Below are 23,025 nucleotides of genomic sequence, written 5' to 3' on the forward strand. Positions count from 1 at the left end.
TTTTCCTCGAAAAATTTCACGAACTTCCCTGTGATGGCTGAGGCAAAGGAGAAATGATTGTCCAAGTGGTAAACAGATAAAACAAGAGACATTTATGCTGCATCCATGGGTAGTCTTGCCATGTTGAGGTTTTTTTTGACCCTTATTAATTTGGAAATGGCCTTTCAGATTCTCATGGAAACCCCGTGTCTCCCGAGGACCAAGTAAGCCTGGCCCAGCAGATCTCAGATGTGGTGAAGCAGCCAGCATTCATTGCGGGCATCGGGGCAGCCTGTTGGATTATCCTCATGGTCTTCAGCATCTGGCTCTACAGACACCGAAAGAAGAGAAATGGGCTGACCAGCACATACGCGGGTATCAGGAAAGGTGTGGCAGCCATAAGCCCTTTTATTTCAAACTGATAATATGCTACTTATGTCACACAGCCTTCTTTAAATGGCTTTAGTAAATGAAGGTTCTCGGTCCTGCTGTTATTGTTCCACTGTCCACATAGGAACTTGCCTGGCTTGCAGGATTGCAAATAGAAATGCCAGCCTCTCAGAACCCACTGCTTAGGTATTTTTTTTAAAGGTCTAGACTTTGTCCTATTTCTTTCAGGCAGATATTTTATTTTAGGTTCTTGCAGGAAATTTGAAATCGCCCGTCATAGGAATTAGAAACCCAGGCTTTAAATTCAGGATCAGTTTTTTTGGTGGTGTTGCTTGGGGTGGTGGTGGTGGTGGTGGTGGTGTTAGTTTGCTTTAGTTTGGTTCTTGTGGATAAGCCATTACTGCCACTTACATATAATAATTGCCCTTAGTGCATAAAAATGATGCCTGTGCGGGGTGCTTTAAGTAGGAGACTGAGGAGGCTTAGCTATCACTCATAGATTTAACGTTGTGGAGTTGAATATTTATATACGCTTAACTAATGATTTTTGTTAAAATCTCTACATGAGTTTAGAATGCACTGTTTACTATAATCAAAAGCTTTGAGGATGGGCTACATAGACTGAGAGGTTCAAAGACCCCTTTGCAGCAGACCCTCAGATCTTGGAGACTGCTGATGTTTCATTTTTATTCTCTGAGTTGGTTCTTGCCGCTGCTTCACTCCCATGTATCCATTAACTTGGGGCTATAATAGCTACAAGTCAGTGTTTAGCGGATAACACCCCCCCCCCCTTTCTATCCTTATTCATAATAACACTTTTTTTGTTCTAAAAAAAAATCATGATTTAGGTGGTAACGTTATGATTCACTCTAAGTATAGGGGCCATATATCACCCTGATATAAGCAGTTTATACTGCTGCAAAGCGGTTTGTGACGATTGTTAATAAGGATGTCCCTTGACCAATCATTACCTCCTTTCGAATCTCGCCATGTTTCCTAGGCAAACACTTTCTACATGTCCTGGCAAAGTGCTGTCTAAGTAATTGTGTGTCTAAGTCAGTACTATCAGTGCAAAGTGGAACTCAAATACCTCTTACACAGTTAGACAGGATTCCAGGTCAGCAAGCTAAACTGTGCTCTTGCTTACAGAAGTGCTTGACAAACGAACTGAGCCAGATTGTCATCAGTCCTGTGAAAATGAATCCCTGATGGGCTCTGCAGCCTCCTCTCCATATTTAAATGTCCCTAGGCGTTGTCACCAGTACTTTTTGTTTTCCAGACATGTATTCTGTCAGTGTCCCGGCCTGTGAAACAACAAAGGGCTTAGGGCCACCACAAAGACAGTGTGGCACATTGTGTACACAAAGTGGAACAATGACAGCCCACACGTTGACCATATGAACCTCTGACTCCAGATCAGTATAGAGAAGTTTGTAGTGGGTGGGCAGCTGGGGAAGGAGGAAGCTGCTCTTGGAGTCTGTTTTTAAAATATGATTTGAGTTAAGAAACATGAGTAATAGTTAAATTCAGAGTTCCTTGTATTTTCCGTTCGAAGGACTTCTATCAACACCTTGACTGGGTGATTATCGAGATCCTGAACTCCAGTATTTCCTATTACAGGGACGTGTCTTCGCTATGTAATTGTAGCAGGTTAACCACTCTCTGTTGTCTTGAGATCTGAAGACACAAAACTCTCCTAGTCCTTAAAGCATTCTTTTCCTTCACTAATGTCCTTTGAGCATGCCAGTAAAACACCTATGTGCCCTCCCCAGAGCTATCCAACTAATAACCATTGTCTTCTCAATTAGCTTCTGTTGAGGCAGAAATCGGGAAACATAATGACAAATGTCATTTAGTGAGCCCTTGATTCTGCTGGCCTCGCTTTGGCATTGTTCCCCCTTTGCAATTCTTTCTCTGTGCGTTTTTAAAAAGTATCTTGTGTTACCTTAAATTGCCTATGCCAAAAAAAAAAAAAAAAAAAAAAGATGCCAGAGATTTTTATAAGAGAAGATATGGCATATTTTAAAGAGATCAGTGCAAAATGTGCATTTGCCTATACAATGGCCAGCCACAGTGTGACTTTGGTAGTGGGCATTTTTTGATGTGGTCTCACTGTGTCTCACCAAGGTGTGATGTGCAGGAACCCTGAGTACCTGTCTGTATCCACCTGCATGGATATTCAACATCAATAGGCATACAGAGTGTTCTTAGAGGGTTTGAGGATGAAGTTAGGTTTCAGTGGATAAAATTCCACTTAGTACTGGCCTTTCTTCACTTATCCTTTACCTTCACAAATTAGGGTGAGCAGAAGGACCTGTTTTCTATTTTCCCTTGTCCTTGTAATCACAAATTAATGTTCCCACATTCCATTCTTACTTGAATAGATTGAGTTTCAAATGCACCTCTTTTTTTGTGTGTTTTATGAGGACTTGTCACTATGAGAGGGATTTTTTGGTTTGCTTTGTTTTGTTTTTATGCGGCTAAATTATATTAACTTTAAAGAGATCTAAGGGGAAAAGAAAACACAATAGAATTCTTAAGGTGGGCCTGCGTGGATGTGAAGGCCAGTGGATGAACTGAGCATGCGCTGAGGGTTCGGGTGCTGCTCTTCCACGTATGAAGTATGGAGCGATTTGGAAAGAAGCAAAGATGCTCCCAGCACGTTCCCACTAAAGCTCCGATCCCACCATCAATATCCTACTGATGTGTGGATGAAGACTACACTTCAGCGTTTTTTCATACATGATAAATAATCAGCTTCCCAGTTTTCTTTGCCCTAAAGATTTGTGAAAGGCAAGCTTTAACCTGAAAGGAAGGAATGGGATGCGGATGCTTTCTGTATTAGGACTGTATTACCTTCAAACTGAAGGGAAGAGACTGGAAAACCATTCAGTCTCCTCCCTCAATGAAATGACATGGAAATTGCTGTGTCGTTGTCCCACACCCAGCAAAGTGAGGTGACGGGGGAGGGGGAGAGGAAGGGAGGCCAGACAGCTACTTTTGAGGTCTGCAGTTCAATTTCAGGCATTATTGATTAGATTAAGATTTATAACTGCAGAGGGAGTGAAGGTTCTCAGAGGGGTGTTATTGTTCTTTTGTTCAGCTTCTAGGATGGTGGAAAGAAAGAAAGAAAGAAAGAGAGAGAGAGAGAGAGAGAGAGAGAGAGAGAGAGAGAGAGAGAGGAGGGAGGGAGAAATGAAGGGAGGGAGGGAGGGAGGGAGAGAGAGAGAGAGAGAGAGAGAGAGAGAGAGAGAGAGAGAGAGAGAGAGAAATGTTCTCTCTGCTCCTAGAAAAAGCTTCTGCATGCAAAGTTTGGCAAAGAAATTAGAGTTTTAGCTCCACAACTTTTCCTATCCATTCACAAATTTTATGATGATAACAAAAACAAGGAAACAAGTTAATCTGTTTCTGTGGTGCTGAGCATTTCTCATCAGTAAAGAAAGCAGTATGGTTTTATGATATTCATATTCATTCTCTCTCTCTCTCTCTCTCTCTCTCTCTCTCTCTCTCTCTCTCTCCTTTCTTCCCCTCCCTCTCTCCTTTCCAGTAACGAACACTTCGCCGCTGCTATTTCTCCACTTAATGAGCATTTACTTTTAGATGTCTAGATAAGATCCCAGCACGGCCCTGATAATACTTGTTTAAGAATCCATCACCCTGTGTTCAGAAATGATTAAGAGCAGAGGTTCTCTGTTTGCTCTAAAGCCGTGGGCAGACGCTGTGTTACTAAATGCGAGGTCATTCGCGGGCTAACCCAGACAGTCCCCCTCCTGCGAGTGCGAGAATGTCAGACACTTCAGAATGGTACCTGTAGAGACAAGCTTCATTTTTTTTTTTTAAGACTTCAGATTGGTGTTGTTCATATATCAGAGTGTCAGACCTACCGGCTTGGTTATTTACACTCGTTTTATGTTCAGCTGTCTGCTTGATTTATACTAATGTGATATGTTCCCCCTTCTCTCTTCAGCTTAATAACTCGTTTATATTTTGTTTTGATTTTTCAGTCCCGTCCTTTACCTTCACACCAACAGGTATCTATATCCACTTAACCTCTTTCTTCCGTTTGTTAGTTTGGCATGTGTGGTGCTTGTTGTGTTTCTGGTTCCTGTTCATTCTGAGCTGGAACTCAGGGGGAAGGACTCACTCACATAGTAGAATACACGATTTCGATTTCCTTCCCTCCTGCCGGGCATGCATTTGGAGTAGACATAGTTGGTGCTGCTTTTTCGCCTACCGAATGCAGGTCCGCATTCTGCATGCCACATCACGTCTTAGTCCTGTGTGCATGGGTCTCTGTTAAGCAAGCACACCTTTCCTACCCCACTCCCCCAGCATGACTGAATGCGCTAATCATCTGACTGATTAAATCACACCGGGCAGTGCATCCATCTCCCCTTGCCTCAAACCTCCAGCAGCAGCAGAACAGTTTCTCTCCTTCGGAACTCTCTGTCTGTAGAATTAGTATTCTTGGAGGTACCCCCAAATCGCCATCCCATGTGAGAGATGAAACCTCATTTTCAACAAGTCAGAGTCTTCATCTTGTTTCCATTCTGTGTCTTTCAGAATGGATGTTCCTTTCCCATCACCTGCAGTCAAAGATGTCCCTGTAGTTATGTGTCCTCAGTTTTAATCCAGTTATTGGGGTCCCTGGGCACAGTTATCTCTCCCTAGCAGACTTCCAGTTTAGAGTTTTTCTAAGTAGCAGAAACTTGGCAGCTTTTAAAAACACATTTCTCCTTAGAAAATGTGTCTGTATTTACAGGAAAGCTAAGCTTCTTAACTCCTTGCCTAACTATTTATAAATTGGTTTTTGTTCTGGCCAAAATAAAAATTAAGATTTTTTTTCATTCATGTGTGATTGGAGATATAACGTCTGATAAAAACATAACGTCCAAGGGTTTTCATAAGCCACATATAAAAACAGGTCACATTAGTTGTCGAAAGTTGGCATATGTCTTTGTGTGTGGAAAGAGGTTTTTTTTTTTTTTTTTTTGAGCGTGTGTCTTTGTTTTACTTCTGTGTTTTCTTCTGGGAAGACAATCTATCCATGTCTCTTTCCCCCCAAATTTAAAATACATACAGAAATCATAGAACTATCTAATCTTGTGAAAAAAGTCTGAACAAATCCATCTGGATGGCGGTGTACACATCAGAATGAGTTGTGCTTAGTAACAGTGTCCTGGAGTTTTTAATTTTGCTCCTTGCAATCATAATGAGACACTAAGAAATTAAAAACAATATATAGTTTGTCTAAAAAAAATTATCTTCTGAAATATTCCTAGATGGAGCAAAAATGTGCAACATCTTACAGTGGTTTTTAAATAAAGCTTCTAGGTAGGAAGAGAGATTGAATGACATTTAGAAAGATGATCATGAATTTAATGGCTTCTGCTATATAAACATGTCTATTAATTTTTCTCTTTCTCTCTCTTTTTTTTTAAAATAATTTCTAGTAACTTATCAAAGAGGAGGCGAAGCCGTCAGCAGTGGAGGGAGGTAATTATCCTGCTTGCTTTTTAAATCCAAAGGGGTATTCCAGTTATTTTTCCTTTGTCTTTGACATTGCTTCCTTTGTTAAAAGGTTAAACTTCCGTGTTGAATTTATTCATTTACTTTGAAGTGATCTCTCCCTTCAGCTGTTGACCAAGGAATTTTTGCAGTTTATTGTATGAATGGGTTGCATTTCTGTTCTTGACCACGAGAGGGAGCAGTCTACCCAGGAAAAGCAGACTTGCTGATTTAGCAGATGATTAAAAGGAGTTCAGTGACTAAGCCTTGGCACTTAGGAAGATTAAGAAACATAGCTGGTGAACAGACACTATCAAAGAAAGGTGTTCCCTTGAAAACCTGCTGAACGGGGGCAGTTGCTCGGAAGTTGTGGGTGATGTTTGTTCTCAGCAGGAATAATTCACATAATTCATAATTCACATCCACATGGAGGGAGAAGTACATTTGAAGGAAGAAATCTAGGTAGCTTGTTAACAAAGAGACGTTTTCACCTCTAATTAAAATGAACCTCAATCCCACATTTAGGGGTTTTTTTAGTGATTATTATTCAGTGAGTTGTAATGTATTCACAGAGAAATCACAAATCAAGGTGGCAGAATGCTTAAAGGGGCTGAAGCAGGGCATAGATCACAGGCTTGAGGATTTTCCACAATAAGGTGACTTTTTTCACCACCACCCCCCACCTCCCACCCCACCCCACAAAAATCCCAGTAACATTAAGGTGATAAAAAAAGAAAGAAAGAAAGAAAGAAAGAAAGAAAAGAAAATTTTAAAAACCCGTCCAGCAGAAACTATATTATAATTCAAATTTGTTTAACTTGCTGAGTGCCTTTGAGCGTAGATAGGAAGAATGTGTTTAACTACCAGAATATGGTGTTATTCCTGAAGCTAAGGAGCGGCTGATAGGAACATTACTGAACTTGCTGTGTAACAAAGAGAGATTTGAAAGAAGGTTTCCTACCTCTGGCCGAGGCTGTGCAATAGGCACTAATCTCTTCGTTCCAGGATACTAGTAACTTCTTGTTTTCATACCTGTGAAACAAAGCCAGCCTCCAAATCACTGCCAAAGCTAAGAAGTCGACATTTAAAAAAAAAAAAAAAAAAAAAGTCCACTAGATTCACCAATTAAACCACAGCGTACTTTTGTGTGCTGGGGAATTCAATGTAAGTCACAGACAGCCCAGGCATTCACACATGAGCCTCTGGCACATAGAAACATTTCCTCTTAGGTAAATCTGGAATGCCTGGTTATTTAGCCACCACCTTTTGTGGATATACTTAAGCTGTAGACTTCAGTTTTCTTGGCAGTAGCCCCTGTGCACGAACATGTGTGGACAAGCTTGCATGCACATGCATAAAAATAAAACATAAACCCCATCTCTTTGCTAAAGCGTTTGCCACCTATGGAAACAAAATCACTGTGTGGGAAACAAGGGCAGAAATGCGTTGAGTAGCATTAAATGGTGCTGTTGTAAATGAAGAATTGCCAAATTCCCAAACTCTCTACTTGGAAATTCACTAGCAACGAAGACAGAACTGTCTATGTTTAAAAGCACATGTGTAGTGATGAAGTAGATTTAGTTCCCACACTCATGTGAAATCATCTTTTTTTTTTTTTTTTTTGGTATAATGTCGAAAGGTTCGGAAGAGTGGGAGAAGTCTCAGTTAAAGCTCAGGGTGACCACTTGTTGCTTTGTCTTGTTTTGTTTTTTTTACACGATTTTAAACGTCAATTCATTAGCTAGAATAAACTTCTACTGAGTAGCAGCCACTGCATAAAATCCCCATCCTGGATTTCACAGTATAGTGAGAAGGACAAGATGAACAATAAAAAAGATGGACACTTTTAAATATCTACTCTTTATTGTCATAGAGCTAATCATGAGGGAGGGGGGAATAGAATACGGAGAATAGTTCATCGGGAAGATATCATTCCTAGCCGTGGAATGGCTGTGTGGTGCTTGTGTGTCTGTGCCTGTGAGTGCACAGGCGTGTATGTGCATGTGTATGTTTGTATGTTTTGTATTGATGGGGCAGAGAAAGTGTTACCATATCAAATGTCTCTGCTGAGTTCTCTTTGTCCTTCCCTTCAGCTGTGGGTTTCTTCGTACATCTCAGATTCTGGATCCTAATGAACCTGGCACATCACTAGGCACATCACACCGCAACCAAAACCTTCAAGCCAGATGTTTTCACACTCTGAATCCACTGAGCATCTTGCCCTTGTCTCTCCACTAGCATCATTTGTCTGCAAACTCCAGATTCCCCCATCACACCCCTCGCTTATTCTAGAAGAAAACAAGAACTTAATCTTAAATCCCAACTTAATCTTGTTTCATTAAAACATCTCTTGCCACTTCTCTGCCAGTTTAGTCAAGAATGATCTTTGGGATGTGTGTTGATTATATCTCCACTGTTGAAGAAACTGGTATCAGTAGGCTTCTGGATCCAAGGGCAGTATAACAACCCCACGATTGCCATGTTAGCTAGCCCATATTACATTGTCTGCTATGCCTGCTGGATCATGACATTGTACAGTATATAAGGTTAGTCCAAAGTTGACTTCCTACTTAACCATCCTTTGGCAATCTTGGCATCCCTTTATCCAACCTTGCTTTTGATTTTTTTTGTTCCCGATGAAATACATACCATGGAACTACCTCAATTAAGCATGAAATAAATTGGCTATCTTATTTAAAAAAAAAATATAAGAAAGAAAAGAAAAGAAAAAGAAAGATCAAGTGTCACTAAACTGTAGCTTAAGAGGATCTACGTTGTGCTCTCGGCATTCACATCGGGTGGTACACAACTGACTTCATGCCTGAAGCTCAACATTTAGGCTAAGCTGGCTGGCCAGTGGAGCTGGCTTGTCTCCTCCTCCCCAGAGCTGGGATAGCAAGTGTTCACACCCAGCTGTTTACATGGATTCTGGGCGTTGAACCTGGTTCCTCATGCCTGCACAACACCTTACTGCCTGGTTTCTCTTCCCAGCCCAATAAAATTCATTTTTCTCATGTCATCAAGCTGATTTATTGGATGACATCAGAGTATTCAGTGACTGTACTTCAAAGCTGTCACTGATACACTTTGAGAAGGATGAGTGGCTTGATAGATAAATAAATGCCGGAGGCCCCGTTTTGTCATTGATTGTTTTAAAGGTTTGTTGTTTGGAGGTGGATTTTTTTTCTATTTTATTAAACAAGAGGCTATGTTTTAAAAAAAAAGTTAGCGTTCCTCACACAGTAGGTTTATTTATCCCTTAGAGAAGAATGACCGTGGTGGTCAAACCAAGAGATCTGCTCCCTACATGCAAAGGACAAAGTGTGTGGTAATCCAGATGGGGCATAGTAATATGAAATAACTGTTCTTACCCATTTGTTTCTCATGCCTCAAACATTCCAGTTGCCTCTTCCAAGAAAACCTACTTAAATTCCAAACCACAACATGAACCAGGAAAAAAAAAAAAAAAAAAAAAAAAAAAAAAAAAAAAAAAAAAAAAAAAACCACGAGGGAAACCTGAGGGAGCGTGTTCGAAGGTCAGCTTTGCCTGGTCAATGTGCCAATACCACATTTCCTGTCAGAGGCAAACAGACAGAAGTGGATAAAACCCACATCTTGCTTCTCTTAAAAACCTTGGCAACTCTTAGATGGAACCTAGGGCTTTGAAACTCATTCACCCAGTCCGTGGGGAAAGGACACAGCCGATAGGCTAGCAGCCTTCACTGCTGGGATTCTGCATAATTTTTCCACAGCTCTTAGGTTCTGTGGTATTTATGTTGTGGTTTATCAATTCAAATAAGTGTTCTTGGAGTGAGAGATAGGAATATCTGAAGTAACGGAAAAAGCAGAACTGAAGGCAACGGGCATGTAATCTTTGGAACACATTTGGGACCTTTGTTGTTTGGTTTGTTTGTTGTGACTCAAATGAATCCTCTTAATATATGAAGTCATATAAAGTTATTTTTAACCTTAAGCCACTATATGCTTTGCTTCTGTTGAGCAGCTAAACTTACGCGTCAGTTCCATGATTTAAACGGATAAGCATAGCCCTCAGAATCGTTAGTTGCAGAAGTCAGTTGACACCCTTAACAGTATCTGTGCTTACCCTTCTACCAAGACGTCTGCCACACACACCTGGCACCTTAAGCTTTGTTATGGGACAAGAGTCATGTTTTACCTTCTCCCTGAGAATACTTTTCATTCCAAACACAAGTCTAAGCAGAAGCCCGAGGTGTGATGGCCCATCTTCCTTCCTGCTGGAAATCACTCATCTATATAAGAAGCGTTAAGCCTCTGATAATATCAGAGCACTCACTGTAAACGTGTTTACAGAGGGAATCAGTAGCATAAAAACACTGTCTCTTCCTTTTGAAACACTCAAGCCAGTCTGGGAATTTTCCACTTGACGTATACTTCATGCATACCATTGTGTCTCACACCAAATGCAGAAGTTCAACGGTGACAACACTCTAGGTTTACATTCAGGGGAAAGAAAATAAGAAATGTATAAAGACGACTCGATGCAGATTTCCTGTAGCTTCTATCTATTTCAGACCCCAAACATCCATGCCACAGCTTATGTATAAAATGTTGAACGTTTCAACGGTGTAGCAACAACGCTCTTCAAAGCATGCTTTTATCGACACCTTTAATAATTGAGTAGCCCAATTTTTAAAGCTTTATTGAGACAATGGGACATTTTTTTCATTGTTCCAGTTACGCAGTGCTTGGGAACATCAAGGAATCCCCACAGGTTCCTGTGTGTGTTTGTAACACGTCACATCAGCGCATGGACGCTGGAGACATTGCTCACGTGTGAATCTCAGCTCTGCCGCTCACCGTGCAGACAAGTCCCCTAACCTCCCTCCCATGTCCCAGTTTCCTTTCCTGTAAGGTGTGGATGCTAGCAACCTGGATCCGTAAAACTGTGATGATTAAATTGCGTGCCTACCTTTAAAGAACTCAGCACCATGCCTCACGCGTCATAAGCAGGGAGTAAATACTCGTTTTAACTGAGTAACTATACACTCCCCAGCTAAGTGAGTATGTTTGTTGTGCTTTAGTGATGAAAACACAATCGTGGAATAGTCTGTGGTGCCAGTCGGTTCTACTGTGAGTACAGCACAGCACCGTACATCTCAGGCCCTTCCTCTCTGTGCTACATTACCAAGTAGAGTTGAAAGAGCATGCGCACCACAGTTTTGATTCCCTGGCACCATTAGTCTAGGGCACCCATTCACTCCTGGGTGTACTCCGCCTCCACAAAGAGAAAGTGGACTAGCATTAGTTGTGGACGGGCACTGGGGAGGACACTAATATTTCTTTGAGTCAACTGGTGTAAAAATTATCGATTAATTCCGGCAGCGGATGGTTTTGCTACCTACCCCAATCTTTTACGTTCCCGAGTGAAAGACAGACACACAACCTTTATATTTTGATATGCCTTAATCAGTGCAATAGCTGGGCCACTTCCTAACCTTCACATGAATAGTCCACCTTGTTCCGCCTATAATCCTGAGTTATAACTTCCTAAAGGCTATGTTCCACCTTGGCTGCCCTGGACCCAGAGGGATGACCAACGGGGGCCGCACTCTGCTGGCTCCTTCACATGCCGGCATGCCTCTCCGCCCTCCACTCTTCTCAGTCATGGTGTCTCTCCTCTCTGTCTCTCTGTCCTGGCATGGCAGATCTCCTTCTTCCTGTCTGTCCCAAGCCCAGGAATCCTAAAAGTCCTGCCTCTGTCTATCTTGCCCAGATTGGCTACCGGCATCTTAATTTACCAATCAGAACCAACTGGGAGCAGGGCCCCTCAGTGCCTTACATGCAGACACTCACATAGGCAGTTTTGGGGGGACCAAAATTAACATTATAATACAAACAGCATTAAGCCAAACCCACTATATCCCCACCTTTTGTCCAATTAAAAAGGCTCTTTCCTCTCAGATATAAATTGAACACAATTATAACAATTATGCAAATTATAAGGTATGATATACGCTTATAAGATCCAGTCCATCAGTTTTGTCAATTTAGATAAATTACTCTATCATCTATTCTTACTTAAAGAGTTTACTATTCTATACCTCAAATGCATTAGGCCAAACCCACTACAGTCAACATCTTTGTTTCATCAAATTTTATTCATTAGCTTTCCACTACACAGGACTCGGGACATTCTTACATTATCCCCATGACTGACAAGCTTACAGATCAGTATACTAATACACTGACGCTGTGCTGTACAAGATGCCGCAGAACCCCACGCTCTCTCTGAAAGCACCGTGGCTTTGGAGAAAACTGTGCAAGTATGCTTTATGAGAAGATCTGTTCGTGTAGCACATGCATGCGTTCTGTTTGATCATGAAGCAATTTTAATGGATCAAAAATGAAGTCAGGCAGGTAGTCCTACCTTACAAGTCTCAAAATTATGCTCTGATAATTTCGGATTCCGTGTTTGTCTTCTAAACACCGTGACACAAAGACGTGCAGTTTGAGCTCTGAAACACAGCTCTACAGATTAGTGCATCTGTCCGCAGAAATCCTTTCTAGAACATTAGATTACAGCTGCCTGTCTGTAGAATAAAACACACCATAGTATCATTCGGTGTAGCTCACCACATTATGGGGAGGTTAATCAAAGGAGACGCTTGCTGGAATGCCGACTAAGAATTGTTTTCTATTCCTTTTCTGTATTGTTTTCCTTTAGGCCGGGACTCCTCAACATTAGTGAACCTGCCACGCAGCCATGGCTGGCAGACACATGGCCCAACACAGGCAACAATCACAACGACTGCTCCATCAACTGCTGCACAGCCGGCAACGGTAACAGCGACAGCAACCTGACAACCTACAGTCGCCCAGGTTAGGGGCACGGCTAAAGCCAAAACTGTATCAGCCTTACCAAAAGTTAGCCAGAAAAAAAGTCATGTGTCCTTCCTGAGTGAGGAGAAAACCGGTCAACAATCTTAGGAAATCATAAATATGTCACTAACAAGCCTGCTCAAATAGCTTCTCCATCCCTGAGCGGAACATGCAAATTCTAGAAAATAAAATTATGAAAATTTCATAGTATTTATAATTCTAATTTTTATTATGACTATTTGAGGCCCTAAGAATCGATTTAAAAAAAAAGCAAACTTTTCAGTGGCAATGACAGCGATAATCACCCACAGTAATAACAAAACTTTTTGATGAGAGTGAACTAAATTTTTAGATCAGAATTCACAACAGGAAAACAAATCCCAAGGCTACAGCGAAACTTATGGTGTACACGCACGCATAAGCACACAGCTGCATTACATTTATTGCATATTATATAAACTACACCTAAAACATCAGAGTAGAATGTGGAATCTGCAGGCTAAAGAAGGAAAGTTAGAAAAATCTTCCTAAGGAACAAAAACAAGTTGAGAAACTAAAATAATAGTCAAAAAAAAAAAAAAAGCAGAAAATGTGAGGATGGAAATAGAAAATTGCATAGGCCTAAGAAAGGGAGACAGAGAAGGTGGGCTGCAGATAAATACGTTATAATGTGAGAAGGAATCAAAAGCCACCTCTGTCTACCCTTAAAAACAATCCTGGGTCTCATTCACTGGTGGTAAATGTTACTTATCCATACGACAAGTCTGTGACCTGAGAGCTCCATGCTCGGTCTAGACAGAGAGCCCCACAACCCTGAATAAAAGGCAGTGTTGACACCCACAGGAAAGCACAGATGCTGACAGCCCCGTGAAGTGACATTCAGAGCTACACTGTCCAATAGGAGAGCCACCAGTGGCTTTTAAATTTCAACTTGATTGAATGTTTCCTCGTGCCTCCTAGCCACATCTGAAGTTCTTTAGAGTCAGATATGACCAGTGGCTGCCATATTGCCAGTTTAGGGTAGAAGGGGGCCAAGATGAGAAACAACCTATTTCATAAAACCCATATAGAAAGATTGCCACAGCAAGATGAGATTTCCAAAACGACATTTTGTTGTCTTTCCTACTATTGAAGAGAACCTAATGCCTAGAAACTAAAGATGGAGTTACTGCAGACCATCTTGAACTGAACATCGGTGGTCCGTTGTGTATAGCCAAATGGCAAAGTGGTTGAATTCACTAGGATAGAGAAATTGGAAGTTCTTAAGGTTATGCTCCTGGTTGTCTCGTAAGTAGCAAGCATGTTAACTTATCGCTTTTAAAGATGTCTCTTTGAAAGCTATTTATTTAAGAAACCCGTTAATGTTGGTGCCTCTTTTGAGCATCATGGATAAATTAATGTTATTCCTTTAGTAACTTTTCAATTTAAAATCTTTTAACTTAAAATACAACTTTAGTTCTTCCTGCTGTTTTAATACTTTGAACCTTAAACACATCTGCGCGTGTGTTATTCGGTTCCTAATTATCTCAATGAATGTAGAATTAGCATGGCAATGAGATATTAGAAATATCAGATATTATTTCTGTCCTTATTTGATTAAATGGCCCGGGTCACCATGATTCATTTTGTCACCATCATTATCCTTTTAGACTCTGCGTGGTGTCATTATGAAAGCGTGAACAACGGCCATGTAGCATCTCTCTCTGATAATGGTTATCCTGTACGAACAAGAAGTGAACCAGTAAAATCCTACAGAAGCACTACTTACTTACTTACTTACTATTGCTTCTCCCTATCCTCTTAGCTCTGAGTAGAAGCGTTTTGTAAAATATTGAAATCTCAGGTCGTTGATATGTAGTTAGAAGCTGTATTCACCCCTGGTCCGATGCCTCAACTTACCAGCTTAGTTCTATTGCTTCAGTATCTCCAACGGGTGGCCTCAATTAGGTCTGTAACCTGAGACCAGGAAATGTGAAGGCCTCTCATTTGTATGAAATATGTGTATGAAGTACATACAGATCTGCATGTATATGGTTGTACTGGAATTCCTTTTGATGGAGTTAAGAAAAGCGACTTAAAACGGGATCGTAAATAACACCGACAGAGTTAGAAAATTATTTGGTTCCTACATAATAGTTTATGAATATTTTTGTGTTCCTTAAATTTTGGTTTCTTCTGATAGCCCGTGTGAATAGTTCACCCGTTCTGTAAATCTTAAGCACACTTGTCCTTTATAGACCAATTTTATTATAACTCAGAAAGCTTAGAAAACAATTTAAGACGGATAACCATGCGGAATGACTTTTTCCTTTTCCTCTTCGTTGCACATAGCTGATTGTATAGCAAATTATAACAACCAGCTGGATAACAAACAAACAAACCTGATGCTCCCTGAGTCAACTGTTTATGGTGATGTGGACCTTAGTAACAAAATCAATGAGATGAAAACCTTCAATAGCCCAAATCTGAAGGACGGGCGTTTTGTCAATCCATCAGGGCAGCCCACTCCCTACGCCACCACGCAGCTCATCCAGGCCAACCTCAGCAACAATATGAATAATGGCAGTGGGGACTCCAGCGAGAAGCACTGGAAGCCTCCGGGACAGCAGAAACAGGAAGTGGCACCAATTCAGTATAACATCATGGAGCAAAACAAGCTGAACAAAGGTGAAGGGTTTTGCATTTGTCCCGCCCTTTCCTGTAGTGATCCCTTGACCCCGCCCCCCCCGCCCCCAGCGCTAACTATGAAAACTGGTCTGTGACTACCAAGTCAAATCCTTCTTTTGATTACTGAAATTATTCTTGTTTCATTGGCTTCAGAATTTCCAGTGTCAAAAGAGTTAATTAGCACAACAATGACCATGGAAAATTGATTTTATAATAATATATAAATATTTTCAAATGGTTTTGAGATTAATTTAAATTTAATAGTAGGTGAAGGATTGCCTAGGACATGCAATCTTTTATTCATAAGGCAGATGTACAACTATCACAATACCTCATATTCTCAATAAATAGACTATTCCATCCTTTCCACTTGAGGATGGAAGATAATTGCTTCTACATGGTCATATAAACGAATGGCATTTTTATATCAAACTGAAGAAAAATAATTAAATTAAACGTGAACTGGAGAAGTGGTTCAATTTCTTGTATCACCTCACATGGTTCCTATGACTGCTATAATGTATAATTCTGGGACCTAAATTTCTGTGGTTGACCTGATTGAAGTCTGTCAGTATAGAACCTAAAATAAATTGAGTTTAATATTAACTTGAAGCAGCAGAATGGTATTGTATGGCCTGAGGGAAATGTCTCTGTATTGTAATGCGTGGGTTGAAAGAGATAGGTATTTGATTCCTTCGAAGTTCTCCAGGCTACTGCCGCAGTAACATGATTTGCAAAGTTATACCTCTAGGAAAAGCAAGATTGCTCTAATTTGAATAGATAGAGCAATGTTGTGCACGTACACAGGCAAAAGACACATTTTACTGTAAGTAATTAGAGACAAGGATTTATTTCCCTGAGAACATACAACTCGAGATTACCAAAGGGTAATTTAAGCATTTCATTTGATTAAATCCACGCTATATGTTTTAATTTCATAATAAAGTCATCTAACCTTTTCCCAAGTTTAAGGAAGCACTTGATTGATATAATAACCCAATTTAATGAAATTCATTAAGACTCCTGCATAAGTTCCTGACAAAAACTGATACAGAAGGAAAGGAGAGTTTCTGTAATTATGACTTCACTGTGGTGGTCAAATTCCTGTCACCTTCTTCAGCCACTTTGCGTGCTTTCACTCTGAGCCATGGAAATGCCTGGAAGTCGGATGTATAAAGAGTTTAGAACCTCTGCTCCTTTTTACTGCTTGGAAACACATTGAGTATGTGAAAATATAACTAATAAAGACTCTGGAATGCAAATCAACTGACAGATGAGTGCTGCCCGTGTGCCCCTGGCAGTCTTTTGCATTTGCACCTCTGCCCAAGTTAGCAGAAGCATCTCTGGGGCGGATGAAGATACTATGTTTTCTTATATTTTCAATAGATACAATATTGTTGACAAGTTTCAGTTCTCTCAGTATATAGGTAGAGTTGCATAGGTAGCTAATCTACTAAGTATGTTACCATTTGAATCTAGGCTGTAAAGCACAGCCTTGATGCATGCTTAAGCAGAGACAGCCGAAGAGAAGATAAACTGAGGGCAAGGTCTAGGTGCAGTTGGCATCTGTCTTGGTTTATAATACCTCAACTCTGGACAGGGAGGGAGGGAGGGAGGGAGGGAGAGAGGGAGGGAGGGAGGGAGAGAGGGAGGGAGGGAGGGAGACAGAGACAGAGACAGAGAGACAGAGACAGAGACACACAGAGAGATTATAAGAATACTATACTGGGCATTTAACAGAATCCAAGTCCGAATGCATGTCAAACAAGCACTATTATGAAGCTGTGCCCACAGTCCCTCTTATTATATTTAAAAATACATACATGCATCTATGTATGTGTGCACTTCAACTAGAAGCTTTTCTCTATCATGTTAATCTGAAGAGAAAAACAAAAAAACCGGGCGAGTAGATAATCCAGCAGCTTTCTTCTGTTACTCAGAAATATAAACCAAACAAATGTGAAATAACTATGATGAAATAAACTTTTTTTTTCCCTGTCTGGAATATCTAGATTATCGGGCAAATGACACAATCCCTCCAACCATCCCGTACAACCAATCCTATGACCAGAATACAGGAGGATCTTACAACAGCTCGGATCGGGGCAGTAGTACATCTGGTAAGTAAGAAACACACAAGACAGTGTCGGCCTTTATCTTTAAAAGAGATGATGAACAGAGTGGTCGTTAGCTGTGTAATAAAGGGATGGGAATCACCACCTTGTATCATGAGAGTCCCAGACACAGGCCTGGTCTAGAGCACCATCCACCCAATAAACTACTTCATATCCTACTTAGCATCAAATAGCAATCGTTCTGTTTCCTTCCTTGATACTGAGATTTAGCAAAGTCAAAAATACAAAATAACTTCCAAGGCAGTTAAACTTCTTTTCCTTCCCTTAGTCAAAGCACAGTCCCAAACAGTGCATGTGTGATGACTTTGCTGTTACCACTTGGTACGTTCAAGGAGACGAAAACCAGAGGAACAGTAATCTGGGGTTGAGGGATGGCAGAAACCGATCCTAGTTCACGTTCTCTCCGAGGTCTCCCAGTTCTTGTTGGAAAGCTCATAATGTTTCCTCCCAGTATCATCTGTCCTGCCTCAGAAGCCACAGTGAGGCTTCCCTGTGGGTCGGTGTGCGGCTGCAGCTGTCCGCCAGCTGTTTTCTTGATAGGCGCTGCAGATGGGAGTTTGCTGGTGGTTAAATCCTGTTTTCGTAATTAAAGGCGGTTCATTATTAGAACTAACATGTGGCAAGTCACACCACAGTGAGAACGGAACGATTGATCTTAAGTGGAGCATGTTTTCTCCAGGACAGGGAAAAACAGAACCTCCTGGCAACTGCACGAGGTGTTGCTAGGGTCTTTGTGCCGATCTGCCCTGCCCTCTTCTCTAATGATGCTCACATCTGCAGTTTCCTATCTTCCCTTAACAGAGGCACGATGGTGTGGCATTCCCTAGCCTGTACTTCACAGGTTCTTATGTGAATTCCAGAAACTTAGAGATGATTCTTTACTATTTTAGATTTTTTTTTTATTTTTGGATTGTACTAAATACTCTTGAAGTCTTAAATGATTTTCCCTTTTCTTCTTCTTCAAAGTAATGAAATTCCATGTTTTGAACAAAATTTCACCTGTGTATTCTTTGGGGAAATCACCACCAATATTTTAAGTATTTGGTTATAATAAGTCATTTTGTCTTTGAACTCTTAGCTACTTGTAGAGAGAAGCTAGGTAATTGATTCTCCCTTGGCATCCACATCCCTCACTCTAGATGCCTGATCTTGATCCTTCTGCTATCACTGGTTATTCAGTGGATGATAAAAGGATGCTAGAGACGTGACATCTGATGACGACCGGTGGCGGAAAACAAAGCACATGAATGAGGCAAATTCAGGAGAGGGCTGCCGTGTTCAGCATCTTAGGGCAGATGCTATTCTTAGGGAAGATGTGTATGAGGAAACAAAGAGGAAGGCATGGGTCAATGTTACCTTCATGACACACGCCCCACAGTCCTCCTCGTACCAGCCACGGAGGCTGTGAGAGAGCATGGAGATGTACAGGCTGGGACTGACAGTTGGCGTTTATTGTTAACTCCTGGCTTGCCCTTCAGCCCACATTTCGATGCAATAACAGATCAGCCCAAGAACAACTGGCATGACAAACAGTTCCCGTGACAGGAAAGTCCCAAGTGACTTAAAAACATTTTAAAGGCTCATTGAATAAGCTAAAGCCTGCTTCATCTCCCATGGGACTTGTTTCAGAGTCATAAAGAAACATTAAAGCAATTCTGGGATATTGGGGGCTCATGTGAAAAAAAAAACAATTACAGACTCTGTGTTCAAAATGTACATATGGACCTGAAATATGTTAAGTGGGAGTGTTTAATTACACACAATCTTTTGACTTGAAACTCTCTACAAATTCCTGTGCATACCAGCTACCAATGTTTAAAGGAGGAGTCAGTTCTAAAATCAAAAACACGATAGTAATCAAATGATCAGGCTACTTCATACCACTGAAAGTATTCAGGAACGTCATCTTTTTTATTACTATAAGCCATAATTTTATATAAACTGGTTAAAATATTTCTGTCCATTATTTTTAACGCACTTTTCTCCTTCCTTTGTCATTAAATATATTAGTTCTTCTGGCAATTTCCTTACCCCTACCTCTCTTCCCCAAGAAAATGAGAAATTTCATTGGGCCTGAAACATTCCAATGGACAAGTACAAATTATATATATTCGGTGATTTAATGCAACAGTAGAACGCTAATAGATCGTATCTGTATTGCATTGTATTTTGGGATTCAGCAATTAAATAATAGAAAGGCACTCCGGAAAATATGTCCACAGCTCATTTGTTTCAGATGATAATTCATAATGCAATTAATTGCTGTAGGAAGATCACTATTAATGATATGACTTGTAAAATTTCATTTAAGCTTATGTTTCATCCTGGGCTATGCACTCGGCATTGGACTTGGTAGCATTTGGCCTTTTCTCTTGTATCAAGTCCTGTCTAATGAAGAAAAGTGCACACACACATATGTGCATATGAATTGTCGGACAGTGGCAGAATGTATTAAACTCTTTAATAATGGAAAATAAAACGTAAAGGTCAGAAACAAAAGACATTGTGTTTTATTTCTTTTCCAGGGAGTCAAGGCCACAAGAAAGGGGCACGGACACCAAAGGCACCCAAGCAGGGTGGCATGAACTGGGCAGACTTGCTGCCCCCTCCTCCGGCGCATCCTCCCCCACATAGCAACAGCGAAGAATACAGCATGTCTATAGAGGAAAGGTAAGGGCATTGCCATAGTAAGAGGATCGTGCTTTGGAGAAGACAAGTCGGGGTTCACTCGAATTGCCCAAAGAAGATTGATTCCTCGGGTTCACAAACACTAGTCCCTAAACCAAACAGCAGGACTTAACAGCCCTCCTCAGGGAAATCTGAAATAAGAATTGAGGTTAAGGATACTACTTTAAAACCTGAAGATTAGGGGCACATAGTATATATACACACATATGAGCTCTCCCTAGGGCTGTCTCAAATATGAATTATGTTTTAGAATGCTTCTTTAATGCACACATCATACATGCACATGTGCATGGATGTAACTAATTATTCAAGTATGTGTGCACATGTACACACATATTAAAAAACAGTGTGTATAATAGCTGGATGATGGTGGTGCATGTCTTTAATCCCAGCACTTGGGATTAACAACGAAAACAGTGTTATATACATGTAAACTCAAGCACAGAATCATATATACATGATTTCATGATATTTTAAATACATTCCTAGATCCACTAGTGTCAGTGTTATAACATGTTATACGATGGGAATTCTGTAAGCTTATGATGGAACTGGTAAAACCCTATCCAATAGTGTTTGCCTTGTGCCTTTCGTATCTTCAGTGCCTCTGAAAACACAAATGCTTTTACACTGTTTCTTTTCTCTGCAATTTCAAGTATAATAAGTACCTCTACTGCGGAGAGAGAGTGGAGAGTGCCATCTAGGTGTGTGACAGTGTTCCCTGGGATGTCCATGAAATGTCAAAGTTCTCCAACAATGGATTCCTCAGAGCACACCCCCACCATTGGGCCATGACTGGGAATGTTCGAACGTCCTTGTCACAATTGCATCAGTCTATACAACTCGTGGTATACCAGAAAGCACTCTTCCTTAGATGGCATTACCTTGTGCCAAACAAACAAACAAACAAACACCAGTTTCTTTAGAAATTTAAACTTTGCAGGAATGATTCTCAACGGATTTAATGAATATGAGTCAGCCACATGATAAAATGTAGGAAGTGTCTGTGCCGTTTGCTTTTCCCAACATCGGTCACTGGACATGGTCCACCAGACGAAATAAAAAGCTGCCTCACCAGTATCATCAAAGGAGATCTCCTGTAAGAGAGGACACCCAGCCAGAAAGGCTATCTACCTGAAAACAGCCTTTTCAGTAACTAGAAAGAAAAGAAAGAAGGCTTGATTAATTTATTATCCACCAACATTTTAACAGTGTGACAGCTTTACCAGTTTCAGTTCTGCTCCTGAGTAAGTCCCCGTCTTTGCATTTTCTAATAATATTCTAAATGTGTTTTTAAGTAAAGTTCTTATACAGAAAATGTTTATAGGCAGTTCTCATGATCTGCAGCTGTAAGGCCGACCATCTTAGTTACTGAATATGTGTACGTAGAGGGAGTTCCAAGGAGCCCCCACCTCAGTGCTGTTTGTCAGTACAGCTCCTATTTAATGGGTGTTTTGTTCAAAATACCTCAGTTAACATCTGTTCTTCTTCCGTACTGAGGGACTCACAGCCAACAGCACTAGATCATGTCTGAGTACATTCACCTCGAAGGGGCATAAGGCCCATCGCTGCCTTCCTCAGTTCAGTGGTACTTCAGCTCTTCCGTGAGTGTCATAGTTAAACAGGAAAATCACCAATATTCTGCAAAAAAAAAAAAAAAAAAAAAAAAAATCAAAAGAAAAGAATTAAGAAAGAAGCTTAGAACTCTGAGCAGTGATAGAAAGATGATTGCTGAACACATAAACAGGAACTCCTAAAAGGAGGTCTTTTATTTTTATTTATTTTATTTATTTTTAACCTCAGCTGGGAACATACATGGCAGGTGGCTTGAGTTCGGCCTTTGCAGACGCAGGAATGACCATGAAAATGTCACCAAGACCGATTTTGTGGTTGCGTATAAATTTTACCGAGTCAGTAAATTTACAGGCACAGAATGTGCAAGTAACAAAGATCCGTACAGCTGTTGTTTTTAAAAGTTGGTTGTCCCAGTTATTTTGATACAGTAGTTACTGCTTAGTACACACACACACACACACACACACACACACACACACACACAATGAAGTTAATATGAACAAAGGAAAAACAAAGCAAAAACTTCATGCACCACAGTGGTAAAAGACCACTTCCTAAAGAGGATGATTCTGAATGAGGAGAACGAAGGCTTCCTGATCAAGTGCCACTTGTTCTTAACCTTGACACATGAGAAGGTTTTGAAGAAAGACTGGGTTTCTGGACACTGGGACCACACAGAGATGTGGACTCCTGGAGAGCTTAACAGGAAACACATGGGTGGGACCGAGAGGAAGCTGGGAAAGGCAGATGTAAACCAGATCGTGCAGATACTCCAGTGACTTGCCTTGGCATTTTTTTTATATTTTTATTGTTCAAGCAATTAAAGAATCATTTATTGCTTTGGAGCAAATGGATGATCTATGAGTGGTGTACGATTCGTTTTGCAAATTTGGAGCAAGTTGGAGGCATAGAAAAAAGGAGCTATCGGAAGCAGAGAGGTGAATCAAGAGGCTAACGCAATGGCACATACAGCAGACACAAGCCAGGGACTTGACTCGAGAGTTTTTACACAGATAGAGATGAGCCGGGGAGTGGTTTGAGGCAGAAGAAAGAAAATATGAAGACTACTCTCTAAGACTCCTAGTTTAGATAAGAGAAAAACTTACTGTGCTTCTTGAGAATGAAGGAAACATAGACAAGAGGGACAAAGGATAACTTGTTTGAAATAAAAAAAAAAAATAAAAGAATACACAGACAACCACAGTATTTAAACATCAGCTCC

At 40.6% G+C, this 23,025-nt stretch overlaps 1 protein-coding gene across 3 annotated transcripts in view; it reads left to right on the top strand.

The window, feature by feature from the left end:
- Positions 1–23,025, top strand: part of Robo1 (roundabout guidance receptor 1) — a 305,991-nt gene that overhangs the window by 248,646 nt on the left and 34,320 nt on the right. Inside the window, exons 16-22 of one of the 3 annotated variants that reach the window (XM_076943072.1) lie at positions 169–366; positions 4,374–4,400; positions 5,823–5,865; positions 12,584–12,738; positions 15,235–15,405; positions 17,418–17,525; positions 20,066–20,210. In XM_076943072.1, the coding sequence (XP_076799187.1) occupies positions 169–366; positions 4,374–4,400; positions 5,823–5,865; positions 12,584–12,738; positions 15,235–15,405; positions 17,418–17,525; positions 20,066–20,210 (847 nt within the window). Of the gene's footprint in view, positions 1–168; positions 367–4,373; positions 4,401–5,822; positions 5,866–12,583; positions 12,739–15,069; positions 15,406–17,417; positions 17,526–20,065; positions 20,211–23,025 lie in introns of all 3 variants that reach the window. The other 2 variants (XM_076943071.1, XM_076943073.1) reach the window with 2 other exon arrangements.

The sequence above is a fragment of the Arvicanthis niloticus genome, chromosome 12, assembly GCF_011762505.2.
Source record: "Arvicanthis niloticus isolate mArvNil1 chromosome 12, mArvNil1.pat.X, whole genome shotgun sequence".
In the NCBI taxonomy this organism is placed as follows: Eukaryota; Metazoa; Chordata; class Mammalia; order Rodentia; family Muridae; genus Arvicanthis; species Arvicanthis niloticus.